Genomic DNA, 22,152 nt, shown 5'->3' with positions numbered 1-22,152 from the left:
AGGCAGTTTCCTAGTTCTATCTTTCTATTCCCACAGACCACTAAATTTACATTGATTTGCACTTTTCTCATTGGTATTGTAATGGTGAGTACAGGAAAGAACACAAGGTCTGAATCAGACCATCCTAAATAGTTCCACCACTTACTACCTGGTGACCATGGTGAAGTTACCTATTGATGGGCCTCAGGGTTGTAAAAATTAAATGAGTTATTAATAAAATAAGGGAAATGTCTGTGATATAATAGAGTGGAAGGGACTTAAAAATCATTTAGTCAATTTGACACTCCTGAGATACATGTCCAGGTCCCCAGAAAGTGCCGCCCTGGACTGTAAGGTCACTCACTTCTCTTTGAAGATGCACATTCCCTAATACGTGAATTCGCATTTTCTGTTTCTTAATTTTTCTCTTACTTCCAGCTCCTTCTTTCACCACCTCCTAGTATTTTTTGTATGGTTGTCCACTGTCAAACTCCCAGTTTTTCGAAAACTTACTAACAAAAAGTTGCACCTAGACAATTGTGGATTCAAATTTGGGTCTATTTAGCATCTCTCTTTCTCCACCCACAAAACAGGGTTAAAAATACCCATTTTGTAAAGTTGTTCTAATATGTGGGTAGGAAAGAGCTTCATATGTGGGCAGTGTTTAAAGGTAACGCATCATTACAATAGGAAAGGGCTGACCCTTCGCGGCAGTTCCGGTTTTGAGGCCGTCGGGCCCTTTAAGGCGGCGTTGCCCTAGTAGCGGGCGCGGCTCTGCCCCACCCTCCGCAGGCCGGGGGCGGGGCCTGCTAACCCGGAACTGACGGCTGCGCGTAGCCGGCGCCGCCAATCCGCGTCCCCGGAAGGAGCCATCCTGCGGCACTTGAGCCAGTGAGTGAAAGCGGCGCCGCCCGCCGGTTGCGGGCGAGGCAAAGCTGGTGTCCCCTGCCTCTTCTCGTAGGGCTCCCACAAAGAAGGAGGGCGAGCAGCGTGCTTTCGCACCGCGCCTCCTTGCGTTTCCGTTCCCCACATAGGGCCTCCCCACCCCCCGCCGCCCAAGCCCTGCGTGGGCTGGGCGCTCCATCCCCACACCTTGGCCTCACTGCGGCGCCCAGATTTTGTGTGGCCTCCGGGTCCCCGGCCCCTGCCCTGTCGCCCCGCCGCTGGGGCTGTGACTGCCCTGCCCGCCGTTCTTCCGCTGCCACCGCTGCCGGCACCATGGGCAGTGAGCAGAGCTCCGAGGCCGAGAGCCGACCCAACGATCTGAACTCCTCAGGTCGGTGCCCTAACCTCCCATCCTCCTCCAGCCGGCCCTGCGTGCTCGTGGAGCGGGCTGCTTCTCAGCCCTAGTGGGGTCTGGGACGGCGGACGGGAACGCATTGAAAGCCCTCGCCAGGCTATTAAAAAAAAAAAAAAAAAGCCCACCATCTGTCCTAGCCTTGATTCCCCTGATGGAATTGAGTGCCTATGACTGCAAGCTAAGCCAGCGAGGGCCCCCATGCCCCTTGTTTGTTTTCAAAACAGCTGTTACTGCCAGCTACAGCCTACTCTTTAAAGGACGACCTAATTAATTTTTGGCTCTAGTGCTATGGCTAACATAGTGAGATCTGGCTCACACAGTGAATGGATCGTAGACAAGGACCTCTAAGAATCGGCTCTTCCTTAAAAACGGGTTTTAGAGGTTCCTTTTCAGGAGAGGTGTGTGTTAGGTGTACAATTGCTTTGACCCTTGGGTGCAAACCTCTCCAGAAACAGCTTTTTCTCCTCAGAAGGCGTCTTGGCCCCTTTTCTAATATTATAGAGGTTGGCCAGATAGCAGGCTCTGGTGTTTCCCCTGTTCCCCCAATGTCCAGTTTTCTTAGATTTTTCTCAGCTTTTCAGGTGGGAATAGGATTGCAATATAGTGAATGCTCAATAAATAAAACAGCTGATGTTCAACTGAGGACCTTTTTTTTTTTTTTTTTTAAATCGTTGTTACAAACCCTAGGACAGCTGAGAGGGCCATAGATAAGCTCTGGGGTTGCTAATCCAAATTGGTTGAATCTGGGGCCTAAAGAGAGTTCCCTGGTCTTAAAGCTGCTCTGTTCTTGGTAGGATTTGTAATTCCAAAGTGTGGAAGCTAACAGATCTAGGGATGTTTCACACTGGAGTGTGTCCTTCATTCTGGGGGCTGGATTTGGAACAGCTTGAATGATGAACAGCTTCTACTGGCTTTGTTACATTCTTCTACTTCCTTGGAAGACCCAGAGTGTCATATCTATTATAAAAAATATGGTGATAATTGCTACCTCTTACTTTCTTGCCTCTATGACAAGCCAGAAACATATTTTGGGAGGAGTATGGCATATTTTAAATATACTAATATGATTGCTTGCCAATGAACCCATAGCACAGGCTCATTTTCTTTTTCTTTCTTTCTTTTTTTAAAGAGATGGGGTCCCAGTGTGTTGCCCTCCTGGGCTCAAAATCCTTCCGAGTCCTGAGGAGCCGAGGCTACAGGCTCATTTCTGAAGTTAGAATTTGCCTATTCCCGTGTGCCAAGTGCTTTACATATGTTTACCTTTAACCCTTAGAGTAACCCCACTTTACAGATAAGATAATAGTTAGCTAGAATGTTGTGAAGACCCCTTTCCTTGGGGGCCTGGGGAATGAGGAATCACACTTAATATGTAGCAGGAAAGATTTCTGGCATGGCTTTTGTAAAACGTTAGATAAATTACCAAAAGAGGTTAAGAAATCTTTCTTGAGCAATAAAAGCAGAAATTTTTGTGAAAGTCTGACTGCCAAGCCTCAGGAGACTAGCTTGCAGGAGGCAGAGCAGTTCTGTGGCATCCCTGGATCAATCTTAGAGACGTAACCATAATGAACCTGAGAATATTACCTTCTAGAGCATAAAACACTTTAAAGGTTCATTCTTGCTCCAACTAGGAAGATATTAATATTTGGGGGGGAGGAGGATGTCTTGGCTTAGGGATTCCTTTATAGTTTGAATCGCTTCCCTCCAAATGGATTACATTCTCCCAAGGAACTTGACCTCCCTCTCTAGTAGTCCTCCAAATTTCTGAATTCTGCCTCAGCCTAGAATGGACCTACTAATTATTGGACTAATTAGTCCCTTCTTGGACTAATGCTGTAACTTTAAGAGTGATGGGGGGGCTGAGGCAGGAGGGTTGCTGAACCCGGGAGTTTGAATCCAGCCTGGGCAACATAGACCCTATCTCTTAAAAAAAAGAAAGAGTGAAGGGGCTGGAGCCTCAGGAGTAGACCCATCCTGTGGGGTTGAGACCAGGGGTGTTTCCCATGACTAAGATTTATGAAACGTACCTGGCCTGCTATGATGGGGTGGATAGATAGCTTTGCAGCCCCAGTGTCACAGGGATGGGCCATGTGCACTAATCTGAATTTTGCCTCAGCCTAGAATGGACCTACTGATTATTGGACTAATTAGGGAACTCCATAGACCTCCAGTTCATTTCCTAACTGATTCTAGCACTACTGACCTTGGGCAAGCCACAATCAAATATTGTATCCTCTTCTCATTTGCAACACAGGGATATGTATCAGGAGGATCAGGAAAATTAAGGAGAAATTAAAAAACAATAGGCCTGTACTTTTGTATGCTGAATGATAAAATATGTTTAGTCATAAAAGAAGTTCATACATGTTGCCTGTTCCTGTAATGACTGAGTTTTTAATACTATAGAAAATATGGGTTTTCCATAATTCATCCCCCCACCCCGAGTGCAAGATAACTACATTTTGTTGTGTAAAAATATTCTTTTTAATGACTATACTGAAAACAGCTTTTGAGAGGCAGAGGTGGCCAACTAACATGCAACTCCTAAGCTGTGTGACTTTATTTTCAGTGACTCCTTCTCCAGCCAAGCATAGAGCCAAGATGGATGATATTGTGGTTGTAGCTCAGGGCTCCCAAGCCTCACGGAATGTCAGCAACGATCCTGATGTCATCAAGCTGCAAGAGATTCCAACCTTCCAGCCCCTTTTGAAAGGTAAGAGGTTGCATTTTGTCTTACCTAAAGTTGCTGGAGAGGTTTGTATAGCCCCCCTACTCTCGCCCCATACATCCATGTGCCTTACTCATCTCCTTTAGGTCTTTGCATATGTAGCATGTTCCCAGTGAAGCCTTCCTTGACTGCCCTATTTAAAATTACAGTCCATTTCCCTGCCCGTTTTTCTCTGTAGCATTTAATTACCATTGACCTACTACAGATTTGTTCACTGTCTGTATTTCTCTGCTGGAATGTGAGCTCTATGATGGCAAGAACTTTCTGTTTTTGTTCACTGTTAAATCCCTAGCGCCTGGAATAAATCCTAGTGTGAAAGAGAGACTGAGTGAGTGAACAAATGATGTTGAAGTTGGCCCTTCCCTGCTACATTTCCATGAAAAGATTTTCATTCTTACTTGTGATCTGGACTATGGGGTGACTAGTTCAGATTCACGGAGAAAATCTCCCATCACCACTGATACACTTGTAGTTAATCCTGGCAGCTGTTTTGTATGAGAGAACAGCATGTGTTTGAGAGGAGAGATTACTCACCTGGTTAGCGTGTATTGAGGTGGGACGTGTAGGTAGTTACCTTTTTTTTTTTTTCTGGTCTTGTTCTGCCACCCAGGCTGGTGGGCAGTGGAGTGATCATAGCTCACTGTAACCTTGAACTCCTGGACTCAAGTGATCCTTCTGTTGCAGCCCCCCAGGGAGCTGGGACTACAGGTGCACACCACCGTGCCTGGCTAATTTTTCTATTTTTTGTAGAGATGGAGTCTTGTTATGGTGCCTGGGCTGGTCTTGAACTCCTGGCCTCAAGCCCTCCTCCCCCTCCTGCTTCCCAAAGTGTTGGGATTACAGGCGTGAGCCACCACACCCAGCCAGTAGTTAACCTTTTAATATGAAGGCCATAACTTTATTGTTTTCCTATCTCCATTAAGTGGTAGAGATGATTTTCTATTACCTGGGTGATGTTTCTCCTGTAGGAATCCCTCAGTCCCCTCCATTCTCACTCCCACCCCAAAGATTAGGAAATAATGAATATAAGGCCCTGCTTTACTTAACCTGGTATTATATAAAACATCTTACATTTGTATAGCTATTTGTATTAAAATGTCCCCTCCCCTACACAAACATACACATATCATCCCTTTAAATTTTTACATCATTAAATGTGTTTGAATGATTTCTGCAAGATTAGACAGCTGGCATATATCGAGGTTGAACTTGAACCTTCACTGATGTCAAATCCTGTATTAGTTACACTGTTCCACACTGTACTTAAACAAAAACAAATGGTGCTTTATAGATGATCCATGTATCATCTCATTCTTCCTGGCACTTCATCTGCTTTACAGATGAGGAAATAGAAGCTTTCAATCTCTTCTCCACAGGCCTCAGGGTTAGACTTTGGTAAACACTCTGGCTGTTACATAAAACAACACATTACATCCTGTTACCCATCTTCTTAGTTTTCATTATTTTGAAGAATAATGTGATTCTCCAAAGAAGCCAACATTGATGAAATTTCCATCTTCACATATTCTTGTGCAATCAGATTAAAAGACACAGATAGCCTTTATGTTTAGAAACTTTGAGCTGGATACTTGTGTTTTATACTCCATCCCTTCTGGGGTTTCACAATGATAGTACTGCCTGTTTTGGAGTTTTCATGTCCCTACTTCCTATGATCTCCATCCTCTCTCCTCCTAAACTCTTCTGATCCTGGGTTGAGCTTATGTGACCAATCCTTGTCTCTACTTTAGGGCAATATTTAAAAAGAAAAAAACGAAAACCCGGAAGCTTGAGATATATTTAACAATTTTCTGGGATTATTTTTTAGCCATTTGAAATACAGTTGACCCTTGAACAATGAGGGAGTTAGAGGCACCAACCCCCTTGTGCAGTCAAAGGTCTTAGTATAACTTTGGACTTCCCCAAAATGTAACTAATAGCCTACTATTGACTAGAAGCCTTACTGATAACATAAACAGTTGATATTTGTATGTTATGTATTATATACTGTATTCTTACAGTAAGAGTAAACTATAGAAAAGAAAATGTTATTAAAAAAATCCTGGCTAGGCACAGTGGCTCATGCCTGTAATCCTAGCACTTTGGGAGGCTGAGGCAGGAGGATCACTTGAGGCCAGGAGTTCCAGACCAGCCTGAGCAACATAGCGAGATCCTGTCTCTACAAAAAATTTTAAAAATTAGCAGGGTGTGGTGGCACGTGCCTGTAGTCCCAGCTACTTGGGAGGCTGAGGTGGGAGGATCACTTCAGTCTCACGAGTTTGAGGATGTGATGAGCTATGATGACACCACTGCACTCTAGCCTAGATGACAGAGTGAGACCCTGTCTCAAAAAAAAAAGAAAAGAAAAGAAAAGAAAATCTTAAGGAAGAGAAAATATATTTATTATTCATTAAGTAAAAGTGGATCGTCATAAAGATCTTCATTCTTGTTGTCTTCACATTGAGTGAGTAGGCTGAGGAGGAGAAAGAGGTGGGGTTGGTCTTGCTGTCTCAGGGGTGGTAGAGGCAGAAGAAATGCACGTATGAGTGGACGTGTGCCGTTTAAACCTGTGTTGTTCAAGGGCAAACTGTAGTGCATATTTGTGATGATAAACTGACTAGCAGGGGAAGCATCTAGGAGAAGACCTGGTGTTAAGGGAAGCTAACCTCTGATTTAAAATCATGACTGGGAACCCTAAAAGTGAATAATTAATTTGATGCAGCCAGCGCAGAGCTAGTGCGCTTTGTTGCACTGATAAATGGGTTTTAATTGAGACTTTGCCACCAACTAGCTGTGTTGCCCTGGCATTGTTTTTCTTCCTCTTTTAGCCTTGGTTATTAAGAACATTGAGAGTAAGTGTGGGAGGGAGAAAAGCTGGTGAGGAGCAGGTTACAGTAAGGTTATCTGGGATTTGGTTAAGGAAGGTAGAGAAATCCCTTGATGAGAGTGGCATGGTTCTAGAAATGGCAACATGGGGCTGTGAGCAGACTACAGGGAACAAAAAAAGCCAGTAGCACTTAAGATGATGTTCATATTTCACTTGTGAAGAAGAAACAGATGGCGATTAGAAAAGATAGGCAAAGGGGAATATTGGGTGGAAACAATAAAAATAACTATGATAATAGTATTAATAGTAGCTAAACTCCCCAATACCTCAACATAATGATTATCATTCTTTCCATTTTATAGGTTAAAACATTGAGGCTCAAGAACTTAAATCAGTTGCCTAAAGTCGCATGGCTATAAGTGAGAGCACATCTTAAGATGGCATCAGGACATAGAATAACACTCAGTTTCCAATTCTAGCAAAGCCCATTATAAAAATCACTAAGCTGTAATAGGAAATACCATAATGGTATGAAGTTTTTGGGGTTTTAGGTGCAGCATTTGTGGCAGAGCCTCCTGCTTTGCTGCCCAGTAATTTATAGCCCTGCCCTCTGCCTGCTGGGCTGCTGCAGGCGCCACTCATCATTGTTGCCTTTGTACTCTGATCTCTTTTTTCCCCTTTTCCTGCTTTCAGGATAAGGCTATTCCTCAAAATAGTAAAAAGGGCCACACAGTGAAGCCTGTACCCCCCAGGTTTGATTTCAGAAAGCTTTTATTCAAGTTAATGACAGTTTATTCTTTCAAAACAATATATTCAAGTGTTAAACAGAGTTCACTATTGTTCCATAATGTCATATGATGTAATGCTAACGCTGGTGGGTGATCTGCAGAGGCAGTGGCTAGGCGAGTTTGGGGCTATTTGTATGACTGAGGTAATGTTTGCATTTTTAATAAGCAAGCAGATTCTTTTCTTTGGTCTTAATTAACCCTTTTGCATAAATATGCCAGAATATAATTTATGCTCCATAATCCAAATATCTGTATCTCTCTTTTTTTAGTCAAAAAGATTACTATTTTTCATAGCTGTCTCTGAATTAGCAATTTATTTTGACATGCAAAGCATTTAATAGGAAATGAAAGATTAGAAAATTAGACAGTAGCAATAAATGGCCATGAGAGAACACAAAATCAAAATAATAGATTTGATGTAAGTAGGATTCCAAAGATTAAACAAGCTGTTGTAGATTTCTTACTTAAAATTCAGCCACTCATATTTTTAAATGAATCCCACTCTATATCATTCTATAGAAATGAAATATTTGTAAAAGAAATACAATATTGTTTATGTTTTATGTATAAAAGTTATAAAAATAATTATTCTATTCACTCTTGGTGGATGAATATATGCAGACATATACAAATGCATACATATGACATTCTTTGCAACTGACCTATCATTTTTGTTACTGACCTTGGATACAACGTAAGAGATTGTCTTGCTGTCTAAGGAAGAGATTATGCTTGTTAATAATAAGAACAATCAAGCATATATAGTGTAGATGCTTGAGTGATACTAAGCTTCTTTGTTGGGAGTTCAGTGTTTGGTTGTTAAGAACTTGATGCATGTGAAGTAGATTTTGATCATTAAAAAGACCCTAGGGGCCAGGCATGGTGGCTCACGCTTGAAATTGTAGCATCTTAGGAGGCCAAGACAGGAGGATCACTTGAGGCTAGGAATTCCAGACCAGCCTGAGCAACATCGTGAGACCCTGTCTCTACAGAAAAATAGAAAAATTAGCTGGGTGTGGTGGTGCACACCTGTAGTCCCGGCTACTCAGGAGGCTGAGGCAGGAGGATTACTTGAGCCCAGGCGCTTGAGGTTGCAGTGAGCTGTGATGACGCTACTGCACTCTAGACTGGGTGACTGAGTGAGACCTTGTCTCAAAAAAAAAAAAAAAAAAGAGCCTGGAATTTTTCTTAGTGGAGCAAAAATCTCATGGAGCAACAGTAAAAGCTTTCACATCATAGGGAACATTGAGAATTAGTGCTTGAGATTGTAGCTGGGGAAGAATGAAGCAATGGAAAAAGGAGATAAGGAGAGAGCATAAGGGAGCTAAATTTCAGATGAGCAGTTTCTTCACATCCTTCTCACTGACTCATCTATCAACCAGTCAAATAACATAAAGGTAGAAGTCTTCCCATTCGTCAAACATCTGTCTCTTGCAGCTATCAGACCTTATCATTGCATTGGAAAGTGACAAGCCAAAGGAGGGGATGAAAGACCATGGTCTTCTCTGAGTGGCTTAAAGGTAATCTCTAAGCCCAGGGTTAATTCTAAATATATTTTCCCCCAAACACCATATTTGAAAACTAGATAACTTATTCCTGGTTACCTTGTAGATTTGTGTGTACAATGGCTCTTCAGTTAACCTTTTTAACATGAATTGTTAACGAGCAAAGTGTTAGCCTTACTCAGAAGAACAGGTGAGTGGTTGCTTTAAACAGATTGAAAAGGTGAAGACATCTCACCAGAGCAGCCTCACTTTTTCCCTAACTCCAGCAAATCTCTGTGTGCCTGCATCCATTCTTGTTTCTTTCCATTAAATCTCAGAGAAGGTGTCTATCCTTTTCTCTGAAATTTAATGCTTCTCTGTTTCATTCTTTTCTCCATTTGGTGGGACTTTGCTTCTGCTTTTTTTTTTTTTTCCTCTTTCAGTCTCTCGCATCTTGCTTATTGGACCTCTTTCCTCTTGTTCAGATACATAACTCTTCCAATCTTTAAAACAGAAAAGACAGAAAATTTGTTTCAATTCCGTTGCCCTTTCTGGCTACCGTGCTTTCTCTTTTCTCATCTCTTTTGCCAAACTTGCTGACCACATGGCCACTATCTGCTGTCCCTGCATCCTTTCGACCTCTGCCATTCTCACAGTTCTTGTGGACAGGTCTCATATACATCAACTCATCAGTATTTGCTGCTTTGGGGGGTTACTAGTGTTCTTTTTTCGTGCCTTAAGATTTTTCTCAGTCCAAATCATCTTTCTCTTTTCATATTTACCATGGGTTTCTATCTCACTTATTAAACCTCCCTCCCTTTGGCATCATGACACACCCTTCCTCTCCACGGTATTCTGGTTTCTCTGTCTTCTCATTTTTCTCTGCATAGCATTTCACCTAGTGCTCTTTTGGAGAAGAGCCTTAAGTATTTTGAAATATAGACTGGGTTTTTTGTTGTTGTTGTTGTTGAGACAGAATCTTGCTCTGTCACCCTGGTTAGAGTGCAGTGTTGTCATCATAGCTCACTGCAACCTCAAACTCCTGGGCTCAAGCCATCCTCCCGCCTCAGCCTCCCAACTAGCTAGGACTACCGGTACACACCATGACGCCAGACTAAATTTTCTATTTTTAGTAGAAACAGGGTCTCGCTCTTGCGCAGGCTGGTTTCAAACTTCTGAGCTCAAGTGATCCTCCTCCCTTGGCCTCCCAGAGTGCTAGGATTACAGGTGTGAGCCACCACGCCCAGCCGAAACATAGATATTTAGATGATTGTAAGTCTACATCATTAGCTTCAACTTCTTGTCTTATTTCTCCAACTTTGAACTAGTCAGTACATCCAAGTAGTGTTACTTTAAATTCAGCATGCCCCATCTTCCACCTATGTATGTATTTGTTAATTTTATTTATTTTTTCAACAAATACTTATAGAATTTTATTAGGTGAACAATATACATGTGGGTGTAGCATTCTATTAATATAAATGTCAATTAGGTCAAGGAGTGGTAGGTTTTGTTCATATCTCACATATCTGTATTGATTTATTTAATTTTATCACTTACTGAAAAAGAAGTGTTCAAGTATCCAGCTATGATTGTGAATTTGTCTATTCTTTTATTTTATCGGGTTTTGCTTTATGCATTTTGCAAGTCTACTATTAGGCACATACACATTAATGATGATTATATTGACTCTTTCATCATTATGAAAATGTCCTTCTATCTATGGTATTACCCTGTCTTGTAGTCTAGTCTCATATTAATCTAGCCACTCCTCCTTTCTTATACTTACTGTATGCATAGTATACTTTCTACTTTTTTATTTTGTTCTTTTATTTATTTTTAACAATTTCTTTATATTTAAAATGCATCTCTTGCAGACAGCATATAGTAGAGTTTTTCTTTTTTCTTTTTTTCCCAACAATCTAAGTTGATGAATAGGGTTTTGCTTTTGTATCCAGGCTGATAGTCTACCTCTTAATTGGTGTGTAAATTGATATGGTTGGATTTAGGTCTACCATTTTGCTCTTCATTTTCAAGTTATGCTGTGTGCTTTGGTTCCTTTATAGTCCTTTCCTGCCTGCTTTGGATCAATAGCATATTTTTTTACTACATATTCCGTTTTAGTTCCTTTTTAGTCTCTTTTAGTTATACTCCTTTGCATTATTTTTTTAGTGGTTGCTCTAGAGATTACAATATATATCTTTCATTTATTATAGTTCACTTAGAGTTACTATTGTACCACTTCACGTAAAACGTAAGAACCTTTCAGTGGTATGGTTCTATTTCACCCCCACTCCTTTGGCCTATAGCTGTCATATTATATGGTGCACCTACGTATGGTAGGAATCCCACTTGCATGGAAGGACACAAACACATATTTGTTTTAAACAATCATATATCTTTTAAAGAAATTAAGAGAAGAAAAAAGTATATATAGAATGTTATGTCTACCCACAAAGTTAACATTTCCAGAATTCTTAGTTCCTTCCTGTAGATTCCAGTTTCCGTTTGTTGTTATTTATTTTTAGTCTGAAGAACTTCTTTTAGCATTTCTTGCAGTACAAGTCAGCTTGGAAAAAAATTCTGGTTTTATCTATTTGAAAATGTTATTTTTTGCCCAGTTTTATTATAAAGTCATTTTTTTGGTAAATCTTAAGTTTTTGAAGAAATAATTGTGAGACTCTATGAAATCTCATTTTTCAATCTACATTTTTCCACCAGTTATAATATCTACTGATGTTTCTTGTTTGAATTAATTACACGGCAATGGTTGCCAAATAGTGGTTTTTTAATTTTATCATTCCTTCTACATTTTTTAGCATGTGTTCTACTGGAAGGAAGAGGTTTCTCTTCTTCCCATTTATTTATTTGTTCATTTATTTAAATTGAGGCCGGGCACAGTGGCTCACACGTGTAATCCTACCATTCTGGGAGGCCGAGGTGGGAGGATTGCTTGAGGTCAGGAGTTCAAGACCAGCCTGAGCAAGAGTGAGACCCTGTCTCTACTAAAAATAGAAAAATTAGCTGGGTGTCATGGCATGCACCTGTAGTCCCAGCGACTCGTGAGGCTAGGGCAGGAGGATCACTTGAGCCCAGGAGTTTGAGGTTGCTGTGAACTAGGTGATGCCATGGCACTCTAGCCCGGACGACAGAGCAAAATTCTGTCAATCAATCAATACTCTTGTTTTATTCAGTGAGTTATATGTAATCTGTCACAATAAATATCATAATGCTCTAAATTTGGCTGGTCACAGCACCTTTTTTTTTTTATTTCAGCATATTACAGGGGTACAAATGTTTAGGTTACATATATTGCCTTTGCCCCACCTGAGTCAGAGCTTCAAGTGTGTCTATCCCCCAGAGGGTTCACACCACACCCATTAGGTGTGAATATACCTATCCCTGCCTCCCCCCTCCCACCTGCCCGACACCTGATGAATGTTACTACTAAATGTGCACATAACTGTTGATCAGTTAATACCAATTTGATGGTGAGTACATGTGGTGCTTGTTTTTCCATTCTTGTGATACTTAGTAGAATGGGCTCCAGCTCTATCCAGGATAATACAAGAAATTACAGTACCTTCAATCTAGCTTCCTATGTCCTTTTGACGTATCCACTTATTCTTTAATAATGCCTTTATTTTCTGGCAAAATATTAATATAATGTTCCAGGCTTATCTTGTTCTTCCCTCATCCTAGCCCTAGAATTAGGAATTTCTCAAAGGAACACTGGTTCTTTTAGTGGAACATGGTGTTTAGATTCCACTCCCAGACCTTCTCAGAGGATTTTAGATAGGAAATACATATGTGTGTGTATACATATGTATATATTCATACATGTTTATACTCATACCTATGTTTATTTCTGTATTTTCCCATATACTGAAAATGATGAGTTCACACTAATGTGCTCCATATATTCTTTGATCTGTAGGTTTATATTTTTTATCAACTATTTTGGCCATTATTTCTTCCAATATTTTTCTGCCCCCACCCCTCCCCTTTTGTGGGACTTCAATTTCTGTGTTAGACCACTTGATATTTTCTCACAGGTGACTAACATACCTTTTAATTTTTATTTTTATTCTTTTCCTGTATGTTCTTGCTGTGGATAATTTTTATTTCTGTGTTTCCAGGTCCAGTGATCTTTTTTTCTACCATGTCTCTACTGACCATAATCCCACCCAAGATATTTTTAATTCTAGGTACTGTATTTTTCAGCTATAAACAGCCCCCCTTAAATGTCTTCCATTTCTCTGCTTCCCATGCTTGTTTTCCTCTACTTTTTGAACATATGAAGTATATTTATAATAACTCATTTAACTTTCTTGTCTGCTAGTCCATAATTTTAGATCTGTTTTTTTATTGACTGAACTTTCCCCTGGTTACAAGTCATACTTTCCTTCTTCTTTGCATGCCTGGAAGTTTTTTATTGTATAATAAACATTATATATTTCATATTTGTAGGTGCTGGATTTTGTTTTATTCCTTTAAAGGATACCAGACTTTGTTCTGGCATATGGTTAAGTTACCTGTAGTCATTTTGACCCTTTCTGAACTTCCTTTTAAGTTTTGTTAGGGCATACTCAGAGCAGTCTTGAATTTGGCTTAATTTAGCCTCGTTACTAAGGCAATACCCTTCTGAGTATGCTCCCTATTGCCCCATGTGTTTTGAATGCTCTCCACTGTGGCTGGTGGGAACATGAATTATTCAGAAATGGTTTGGCCTCCTGCTTCCCAGTAGTTGTTTCTCCAGCCTTGTGGAATTTCACCCCATAAGTTTGCAAATTAGTGTTCAGCCAGAGATTCGAGAGGGTACCCTGTGCAGATTTCCAAGGTGCCATCTTCTAGAGCTCCCTGTCTCCCATACTCTGTCGTGTAAATTCTAGACTCTTCAGGTTCCCCAAACTTTGCTCTCTCAGCTCAGTGAGGCTGCTGGGTGTTTTTTGAATGGCTGTCCTGCTATAGACTGAATGATTTTTTCTCCGTAGAATTCATAGGTTGAAATTCTAATCCCCAATATGATGATATTAGGAAGTGGGGCCTTTGGGAGGTGGTTTGGTCGGGAGGGTGGAGCCCTCATGAGTGGGATTCACGTCCTTACAAGAAAAGCTGGGAGAGAGCTTGTTTCTTCTCTGTCTGCCATGTGAGGATACAAGGGGAAAATGGCCATTTACAAACCAGGAAGAGTGTCCTCACCAGATGCTGAATCTGTTGACACCTAAATCTTGGACTTGGCCAGTCTCCAGAATTGTGAGAAATAAATGTATGTTGTTTAAGCCACCCAGTCTATGGTATTCTTGTAGCAGCTGGAACTGAGACACCTCCTTGATCTGCAACCTGGAGATTGCCTTTAGGCAATAAGCTGGGAAAATAGTAGGGCTTGTTTTCCTTCTCTCAGGGATCAAAGTCCTGTGCTGGCTGTCATACAATATCCGAAAAGAGTCTTTTGTATATTTTGGTTTTGTAGTTGATTATGACTGCATAATAACAGTTAATCCTTCATGTGCAGAAGCAGAAATCCTTTTTAAAAAATGCTTTTTAATCCGTATTTTTTAGCCTAATACCATTTCTTCCATTTTACTTAATATCTTCATGCCAGCAACCTTTTATTGGTCATTCATTTCTGCAACATGTTGGTAAACACCTGCTAAGTGCCTAATGTGTCCAGACAGTGGAGATACAAAGAATATGAGACACAGTTGCTGCCTTTTAGGATCTTATTATTTGTGAGCTATTCAGACAGGTAAGTAACTCATAATAACATAGTATGAGTAATACTGGCCATATGCCAAAAACACTAGGCATGCATGGAGGGAGGAGAGAATCATTAATTTGGCCTGGGAATTTGGGGCAGGCTTCACAGAGGAAGTAACATTTGAGTGGGGCTTTATGGGATGAATAGGAGGTAGCCACATAGAGAAGCAGGGTCAGGGAGGGTATTCCTAGTTTAAAAGTCTTCTATGTAAATGAAAAGATACAATTAAAAGATGCCAGAAAGAATTCTTGATGAAAATTATATTTGAGAAAAACTGCTTTGATTTTTTTTTTTTTTTTAGTTTTGATAGCTATTGCGATACAGGTTAAATTCTGATTTTTTTTTTTTTTTTTTTGAGACAGGGTCCTGCTCTGTTGCCCAGGCTAGAGTGCAGTGGCAAGATCATAGTTCATTGCAACCTCAAGCCGCTGGGCTCAGGTGATCCTCCCGCCTCAGCGTCCCAAGTAGCTGGGACTACAGGCATGTGCCACCATGCCCAGCTAATTTATTTTTAGTTTTTGTAGAGACGAGGTCTTGCTGTTGCCTAGGCTGGTCTTGAACTTGTCAGCTCAAGTGATCCTCCTGCCTTGGCCTCCTAAAGTGCTAGGGTTACAGCACCCAGCCCTGATTTTAATTTCAAGCAATCTTAAACATTAATTTACTCGAATAATTAACTGTCAGATACTTTGTGTGCCAATTATTCATTCATTTTTGTTTCTTTAAACTTTTAATTTTTGTTATATTCTGAATTTCAACAAAATATATGTGGTCTACTTTTGCTAGTGTATCTTTCTAAGCAATATCATTCTTGTCTGAGCTAACTGATTACTCCTAGAATATGGCAGTAAAGATAGATGTATATATTTCCTTTTAAGGCTCTGGTTTGTCAATAGTTCCTGTTAAATGACAGCCTGCAAACATTGTAAGGCTGAATGGTATAAAATTCTGTCATCCATCTTCAGTTTTTCTACTTTTCCAAAAATTGTGTATACAAATTTTTCTATTTTTAAGCACACCAGGATTTGAGACTGAAATATTTATTTAGGAAAGCAGAAGCTTTGTAGGTGTACCCAGAATTTTTAAAAAATTTCCATTCTCTCCCCTCCCCAAATTTGAACTGATTATTGGACAGATTAATTTGATGCTAATTTTATTAGTTATTGGAATTGATAATAGGGAAGGATTTTCACTTCTGAGCAGAAGTGGAAGTTATATATACATTTTTAGAACTGTGCTGTTTCAAATATTCATTTTGTTGACTGAGCTCTTGCTGTTTATTAGATATCATTAAGCTAGGGATACAAAAACAAAAAACATGATTTCTTTCCACGATGAGTTCACAGTCTGATGAGGGAGACTATATTGTTAACAGATTGTGATTCAACATGGTAAGTGCTGTAAAGTATGACCCTTTAAGGAACCTAAAGGATGGAATAGCTTATTTTATCTGAGAGAGGCAGGAAAGGTTGACTAGAATCAGAACAACTTAGAAGAATTCTAAGTCTTCTTAGTACAATGATTATTCATAGTCTTGTTAGTAATTATTGCCAAAACTTTGTTGTGCATTAGCCACCTGGAGAAACTTTAAAAAAAATGCTGTTTGGGCCCCAGTCTCAAAGATTCTGATTCAGTAGGTTCAGGTGTAAGCATCTGTATGTTAAACTCGCATTCCGGGGGATTCTGAAATCAGAGTTCATGGATCACACTTTGGAAAACATTGAGCTAGAAGATTATGAGCGTGAATCCTGATTGAGATCATGGAACTGTTAGGTAATTCAACAAAATGATTTTAGACATACTTTAAAGAGATGTGGTTATCAGAAGAGTATTTTGGAATCTGTTATTAGGTTTTTCCTATTTTTGGATGAACTCCATTGTTAAAATGATTCACATTTAATGCCTGTCCCTTACATTTTGGACTCATTGAGAAATCATTGTTTATAGAGGACTCTGTTGAAACACGGGTTTTCAATAATATTTAAGTTATTTTCTGCCAGAATTCAGCTCCACAGAAAGCCAATAAAATTCAAAGTGATATTTTAAAGAGTGAGTTTGGATAGATAATTATTTGTCTCTATGACCCGAAGAAAATCATTAAAAAATTTCTAAACATATTTCTAAACATTTTTACTGACATACCGAAGTGTCAATAAGCAGATACACGTGAACAAAAAGGCTGTTTTGATTTGAAATATTTTTGGAACAGACATATCACATCATGCTTGATTTGCTCTTCATTCAGTCTTTTTAACTGAGGGCTTTTCTCTATATTATAAATTTACATTATAAGTCATTCTCTAGTTAAAGTATTAATATATTTTATTTCAGTATATCTTAAGTTGTATCAAGATTAATATTTATCAGCTACACGAGAAGGAAAAAAAATAAATCCCACTAAGAGGGATTAACAGTTATATAGGCCAAAGATAAATTAAAACATTTTTTAATGCTAATAAATACCATAGTTTTTTTGGTCATATTTTGCCATTTTTTTCATAAGATGGCCTCCTTTTAATGTAGTAGTTCAGTTTACAGCCAACCTGTTTTTAACAACACTTTTGCCACTAGATGTCACTAGACTAAAACAATTGGTAAGCTGGTTCCGACTGCTACAACCTGTGGCAGTATTTTCAAAGGCCTTAGTGTTCACTCTGTAGCATCTGGATTTCTATAAAATCAAGTCACAGCTTGCTTCAGGCACAAACTGGTTGGAAAATATACATGTTCTGGGACACATAGTAATCTGTAATAACTTATTTTAGTGTTTATCAAGACAGAAAAGAAAAGGAAAAAATTTACTACCATAGGAAACTTTAGTGATCTTAATTTTTTGGAGAGAAAACTCTATTTTCAGTCTATAACTGTACTCAGTGACGTATTTATTACACTACAAATTTCTCAAGAGCTGGGATTTTGTCTTAAGCATCTCTGATTTCTCAGGGCCTAGCACAAAGCTTGGCACTTGGTAGGTATTCTGTAACTGTCATTAAGCATTAGGGTAGTATACTAGCTGTCACAAGTCCCCCCCTCTCAAGAAGTCTCATCTGGGAAGCAGCACATGCCCACAGCTGAATGGTGCAGTCGTTAGATTCTGTAGGATTTCAGAGGATGAGTAGCTCTTGGGAGATAGGGGTAGTGATTAGAGAAAGTATCCTCAAGAAAAAGGGTATTTAGAGATGAAAAGGGAGGGCAATTACGAGTAAAGAAGGTAACAAGCCAAGGATTAAGAAGAGAGTAGTGCAGGCAGCAAAGATTCAGAGAGGTAAGAACTTAAGGGCCCTAAATTTATGGCTTACATTTGGATTTAATGTTTTTTAGAGGAATGGGAGGGGACATTGAAGGATATTAGGGTCTGGAAATATTATAGTGTGTTGCATAATACTTTTTAATGTACAAAACACTAGCACTTGAAAGATTAAAGATGATTGCTGTTTGATTTTAAAATACTTCTAAAGTCTATTAAAAACACTTATGTTTAAAAGAAAGAATATAGGCCTAGAGTTTAGCATAGTACCTGGCACTTAGTAAACCCTCAATAAATGCTTCTTATTGATAATAATATTATTAAATAAGGAAAAACAGCCGGGCGCGGTAGCTCACGCCTGTAATCCTAGCACTCTGGGAGGCCGAGGCGGGTGGATCTCTTGAGGTCAGGAGTTCGAGACCAGCAAGAGCGAGACCCCGTCTCTACTAAAAATAGAAAGAAATTATCTGGCCAACTAAAAATATATATAGAAAAAATTAGCTGGGCATGGTGGTGCATGCCTGTAGTCCCAGCTACTTGGGAGGCTGAGGCAGTAGGATCCCTTAAGCCCAGGAGTCTGAGGTTGCTGTGAGCTAGGCTGACGCCACGGCACTCACTCTAGCCCAGGCAACAAAGTGAGACTCTGTCTCAAAAAAAAAAAGAAAAAAATATTAGGGACATTCTACAAAATAACTGATCAGTATTCTTCATAAGGGTCAAGGTAATGAAAGATAAGAAACAATTGAAGAATTGTTGTAGACTAGAGGACATTAAGGAGACACGCTATGTGGGATCCTGAATTGGATCTTAGAAAGGAAAAGGACCTTAGTGGAAAAAATGGTGCATTTGAATAACGTGTGTGTTAATAGTTTAGTTGATTGTATTGTACCAATGTCAATTTTCTGGTTTTGATAACTGTATTATGGTTATGTACTATGTTACTATCCAGGGGAAGCTAGTGAAGGGAATATGGGAATCCTATAGCTTTATGCAACCTTTCTTTGAGTTAAATTACTTCAAAAATAAAAAGTTTTAAATATAATTTTGTTTTAGAAAAGATTGCAGTTCTGTGTTTGGAATAAGTTTTCTATTGAGAGGTCAGATGTTTTTAGGGTTTAGAATCTTTTACCCTGTAGAATTTTTAGGATCCACTAAAATCCACTAAGCAATCTACTAGGATGGATTGCTCTTAAGTATCTTCTCTTAAAGACAGGGAAGCAGAACTTCTGAGGGCCTCAGAGTTCATTGTAACATCTCTGTGGATACTGTAGCAAATGGGTAAATTGCCCTAACATCCTGGCCTTTCCGGGCTTTTTCACCTTAACTTTGGCTTTTCAAAGTGTGATTTAATACTCTTACTCCCCCTTTTAAGTTGTTCACTGTTACCTAGCAAGTCTTTTAAGGGCGTTGCCATCAACCCATGCCCTGTATTTCAATTTAAAAAACACTTTTTTAAAACAAAATTTTGCCTATGTACCTTTCTTATGTAGTTGTTCATCTTTTTTTTTTCCTAACAGAACCCTTGCCTACAGTATTTCTTCATCTTTACTTAGGTTACCCTGTGGGCCCAGAGCAACAGTGAAGGAACATCTTGTGTTTGTAGTGTGGGGGTGGGTATAATTAGGTTCTAAAACCGGCGCATGAGCTGGGCACTGTGGCTCACACCTATAATCCCAGCTGCTCGGGAGGCTGAGGCAGGAGGATTGCTTGAGGTCAGCAGTCCAGGCTGCAGTGAGCTGTGATCGTGCCACTGCACTCCAGCCTGGGCAACAGAACAAGACCCTGTTTCTAAAAAGTAAAAAAATAAAATCAGTGAATGAATTTTACATATACTTATAACCTTGGAAATTTAAAAAATTATCAATAAAGTATACTTTTAAAAATATATGCTCTTGAATGTTAATTGTTAAGAATAAAAGGAAAGTCTGTGCACATATATCTGGACATTCAAACCTTTTTGACCTATCATAAACAGGATGGGTAGAGAATTCTAAAGTGCTACTTGCCTGCTTTGCTTACTCATAGTTTTAAAATATTAAATTTCTAATATCCTGAACACTTGTTACTAGATTTGTCATGAGAATTAAAGGAGCAATGGAATCAGATCATATATGCATTTAGGTTTTAAAAGTTAGCTTGTTTAAGTAAAATAAGCGTATAATACAGTTCTTCTGTAATGTCTCTAATTATGTCTCCCTACTAATATTCTTCGCAGTTTTAAAGTTATGGCTCAGGGCCACCTGCTTTAGCAGGTTTCCTTATGATACAAAGAAAAAAATAAACCCTAGCTTCAGATTTATTATTTGAGAAACCTGAGCAAGTTATCTTTTTGGGTTACTGTTTCTTCATTTTATAAAATGGGAATATTAATAAACATGAAATTTTGAGAAGACCTAAAGAGAACATATTCAGTCTCCTAGAAACAATCCAAGTATCTATCCCCTGGTGAATGGATAAACAAAATAACATATATATCCATACAATGGAGTACTATTCAGCAAAAAAACTTAACTACTGGTACATGCTACAACATGGGAGGACCACAAAAACATTATGCTTGGATTCAGAAGAGCCAACCTAAAGGAGATGAGAACCCACAGCAAAGTAGAAGCAGGAAAAATACAGGGGAAGAAATGCAGTGTAAGTATACCTCAGAGATATTGCAGGTGTAGTTCCAGACTACCACGATAAAGCAAGTCACATGAATTTTTTGGTTTCCCAGTAAGTATAGCTACACTTGCCAGGCACAGTGGCATGTGTTTGTAGTCTCAGCTACCTGGGAGGCTAATGTAGGAGGATTGCTTGAGCCTAGGAGTTTGAGGTCAGCCTGGGCAACATATCAAGACCTCATCTCTTAAAAAAAAAAAGAAAAAGAAAGTGAGGCATGGTGGCTCTTGCCTGTAATCCTAGCACTCTGGGAGGCCGAGGTAGGAGGATTGTTTGAGCTCACGAGTTCGACACCAACCTGAGCAAGAGTGTGAGACCTCATTCTACTAAAAATAGAAAAATTAGCTGAGCATGGTGCCATGTGCCTGTAGTCCTAGCTAGTTGGGAGGCTGAGGCAGGAAGATCGCTTGAGCCCAGGAGTTTGAGGTTGTCGTGAGCTATGATGATGCCACTGCACTCTACCCAGGGCAACAGGAGAGACTGTCTCCAAAACAAACAAGCAATTTATTTTTACACTATACTGTCTATTAAGCATGTAATAGTATCATATCTTTAAAAATGTACATATCTTAATTTTAAAATATTTTATTGCTAAAAATGCTAATGATCCCTTGAGCCATCAGTGAGTCTTGATCTTTTTGCTGTTGGAGGGTCTTTCCTTGGTGTTGATGGCTGCTGACTGATCAGGGTGGTGATTGCTTAAGGTTGGGGTGGCTGTAGAAATTTCTTAAAATGAGACAACAATCAAGTTTGCTGCGTGAGTTGACTCTTCCTTTCACGAAAGGTTTCTCTGTAGATGCAGTGCTATTTGATAGCATTTTGCCCACAGTAGAACTTCTTTCAAAATTGAGGTCATTCCTTTGAAACCCTGCTGCTGCTTTATCAACTAAGTTTATGTAATATTCTAAGTCCTTTGTTGTGATATCAACAATGTTCACATTATCTTCACAAGGAGTAGATTCCATCTCAAGAAACTGCTTTCTTTGCTCATCCATAAGAAGCAACTTCTTATCCATTCTCGTTTTATCCTGCGATTACAGCAATTTAGTCACATCTTTAGGCTCTACTTCTAATTCTAGTTCTCTTGATATTTCAACTGCATCTGCACATACTTTCTCCACTGAAGTCTTATCCCTCAAAGTTATCCGTGAGGGTTGGAATCAACTTCTTTCAAATTTATGTTAGTGTTGATATTGTGACCTCACCTATGAATCACAAATGTTCTTAATGGCATCTGGAATAGTGAATCCTTTCCAGAAGGTTTTCAGTTTACTTTACCCAGATTCATCAGAAGAATCACTGTCTATGGCAGCTATGGCCTTATGAAATGTATTTCTTAAGTAACAAAACCTGAAAGTTGAAATTACTCCTTTACTCTAT

The 22,152-nt window shown here is 39.4% G+C and overlaps 1 protein-coding gene across 2 annotated transcripts in view; it reads left to right on the top strand.

Annotated features, from left to right (window-relative positions):
* Positions 1-793: 793 nt before the first annotated feature.
* BORCS5 (BLOC-1 related complex subunit 5) overlaps positions 794-22,152 on the top strand; it is a 78,998-nt gene continuing 57,639 nt past the window's right edge. Inside the window, exons 1-2 of one of the 2 annotated variants that reach the window (XM_045554310.1) lie at positions 794-870; positions 3,846-3,989. In XM_045554310.1, coding sequence (XP_045410266.1) covers position 870; positions 3,846-3,989 — 145 coding nt within the window. In that variant the 5' untranslated portion in view covers positions 794-869. Of the gene's footprint in view, positions 1,256-3,845; positions 3,990-22,152 lie in introns of both variants that reach the window. The other variant, XM_045554309.1, reaches the window with a different exon arrangement.

This window comes from Lemur catta, chromosome 6, assembly GCF_020740605.2.
Source record: "Lemur catta isolate mLemCat1 chromosome 6, mLemCat1.pri, whole genome shotgun sequence".
NCBI lineage: Eukaryota > Metazoa > Chordata > Mammalia > Primates > Lemuridae > Lemur > Lemur catta.
The sequence above is the reverse complement of the archived record's forward strand: the minus strand, read 5'-3'. Positions and strand labels throughout refer to the sequence as shown.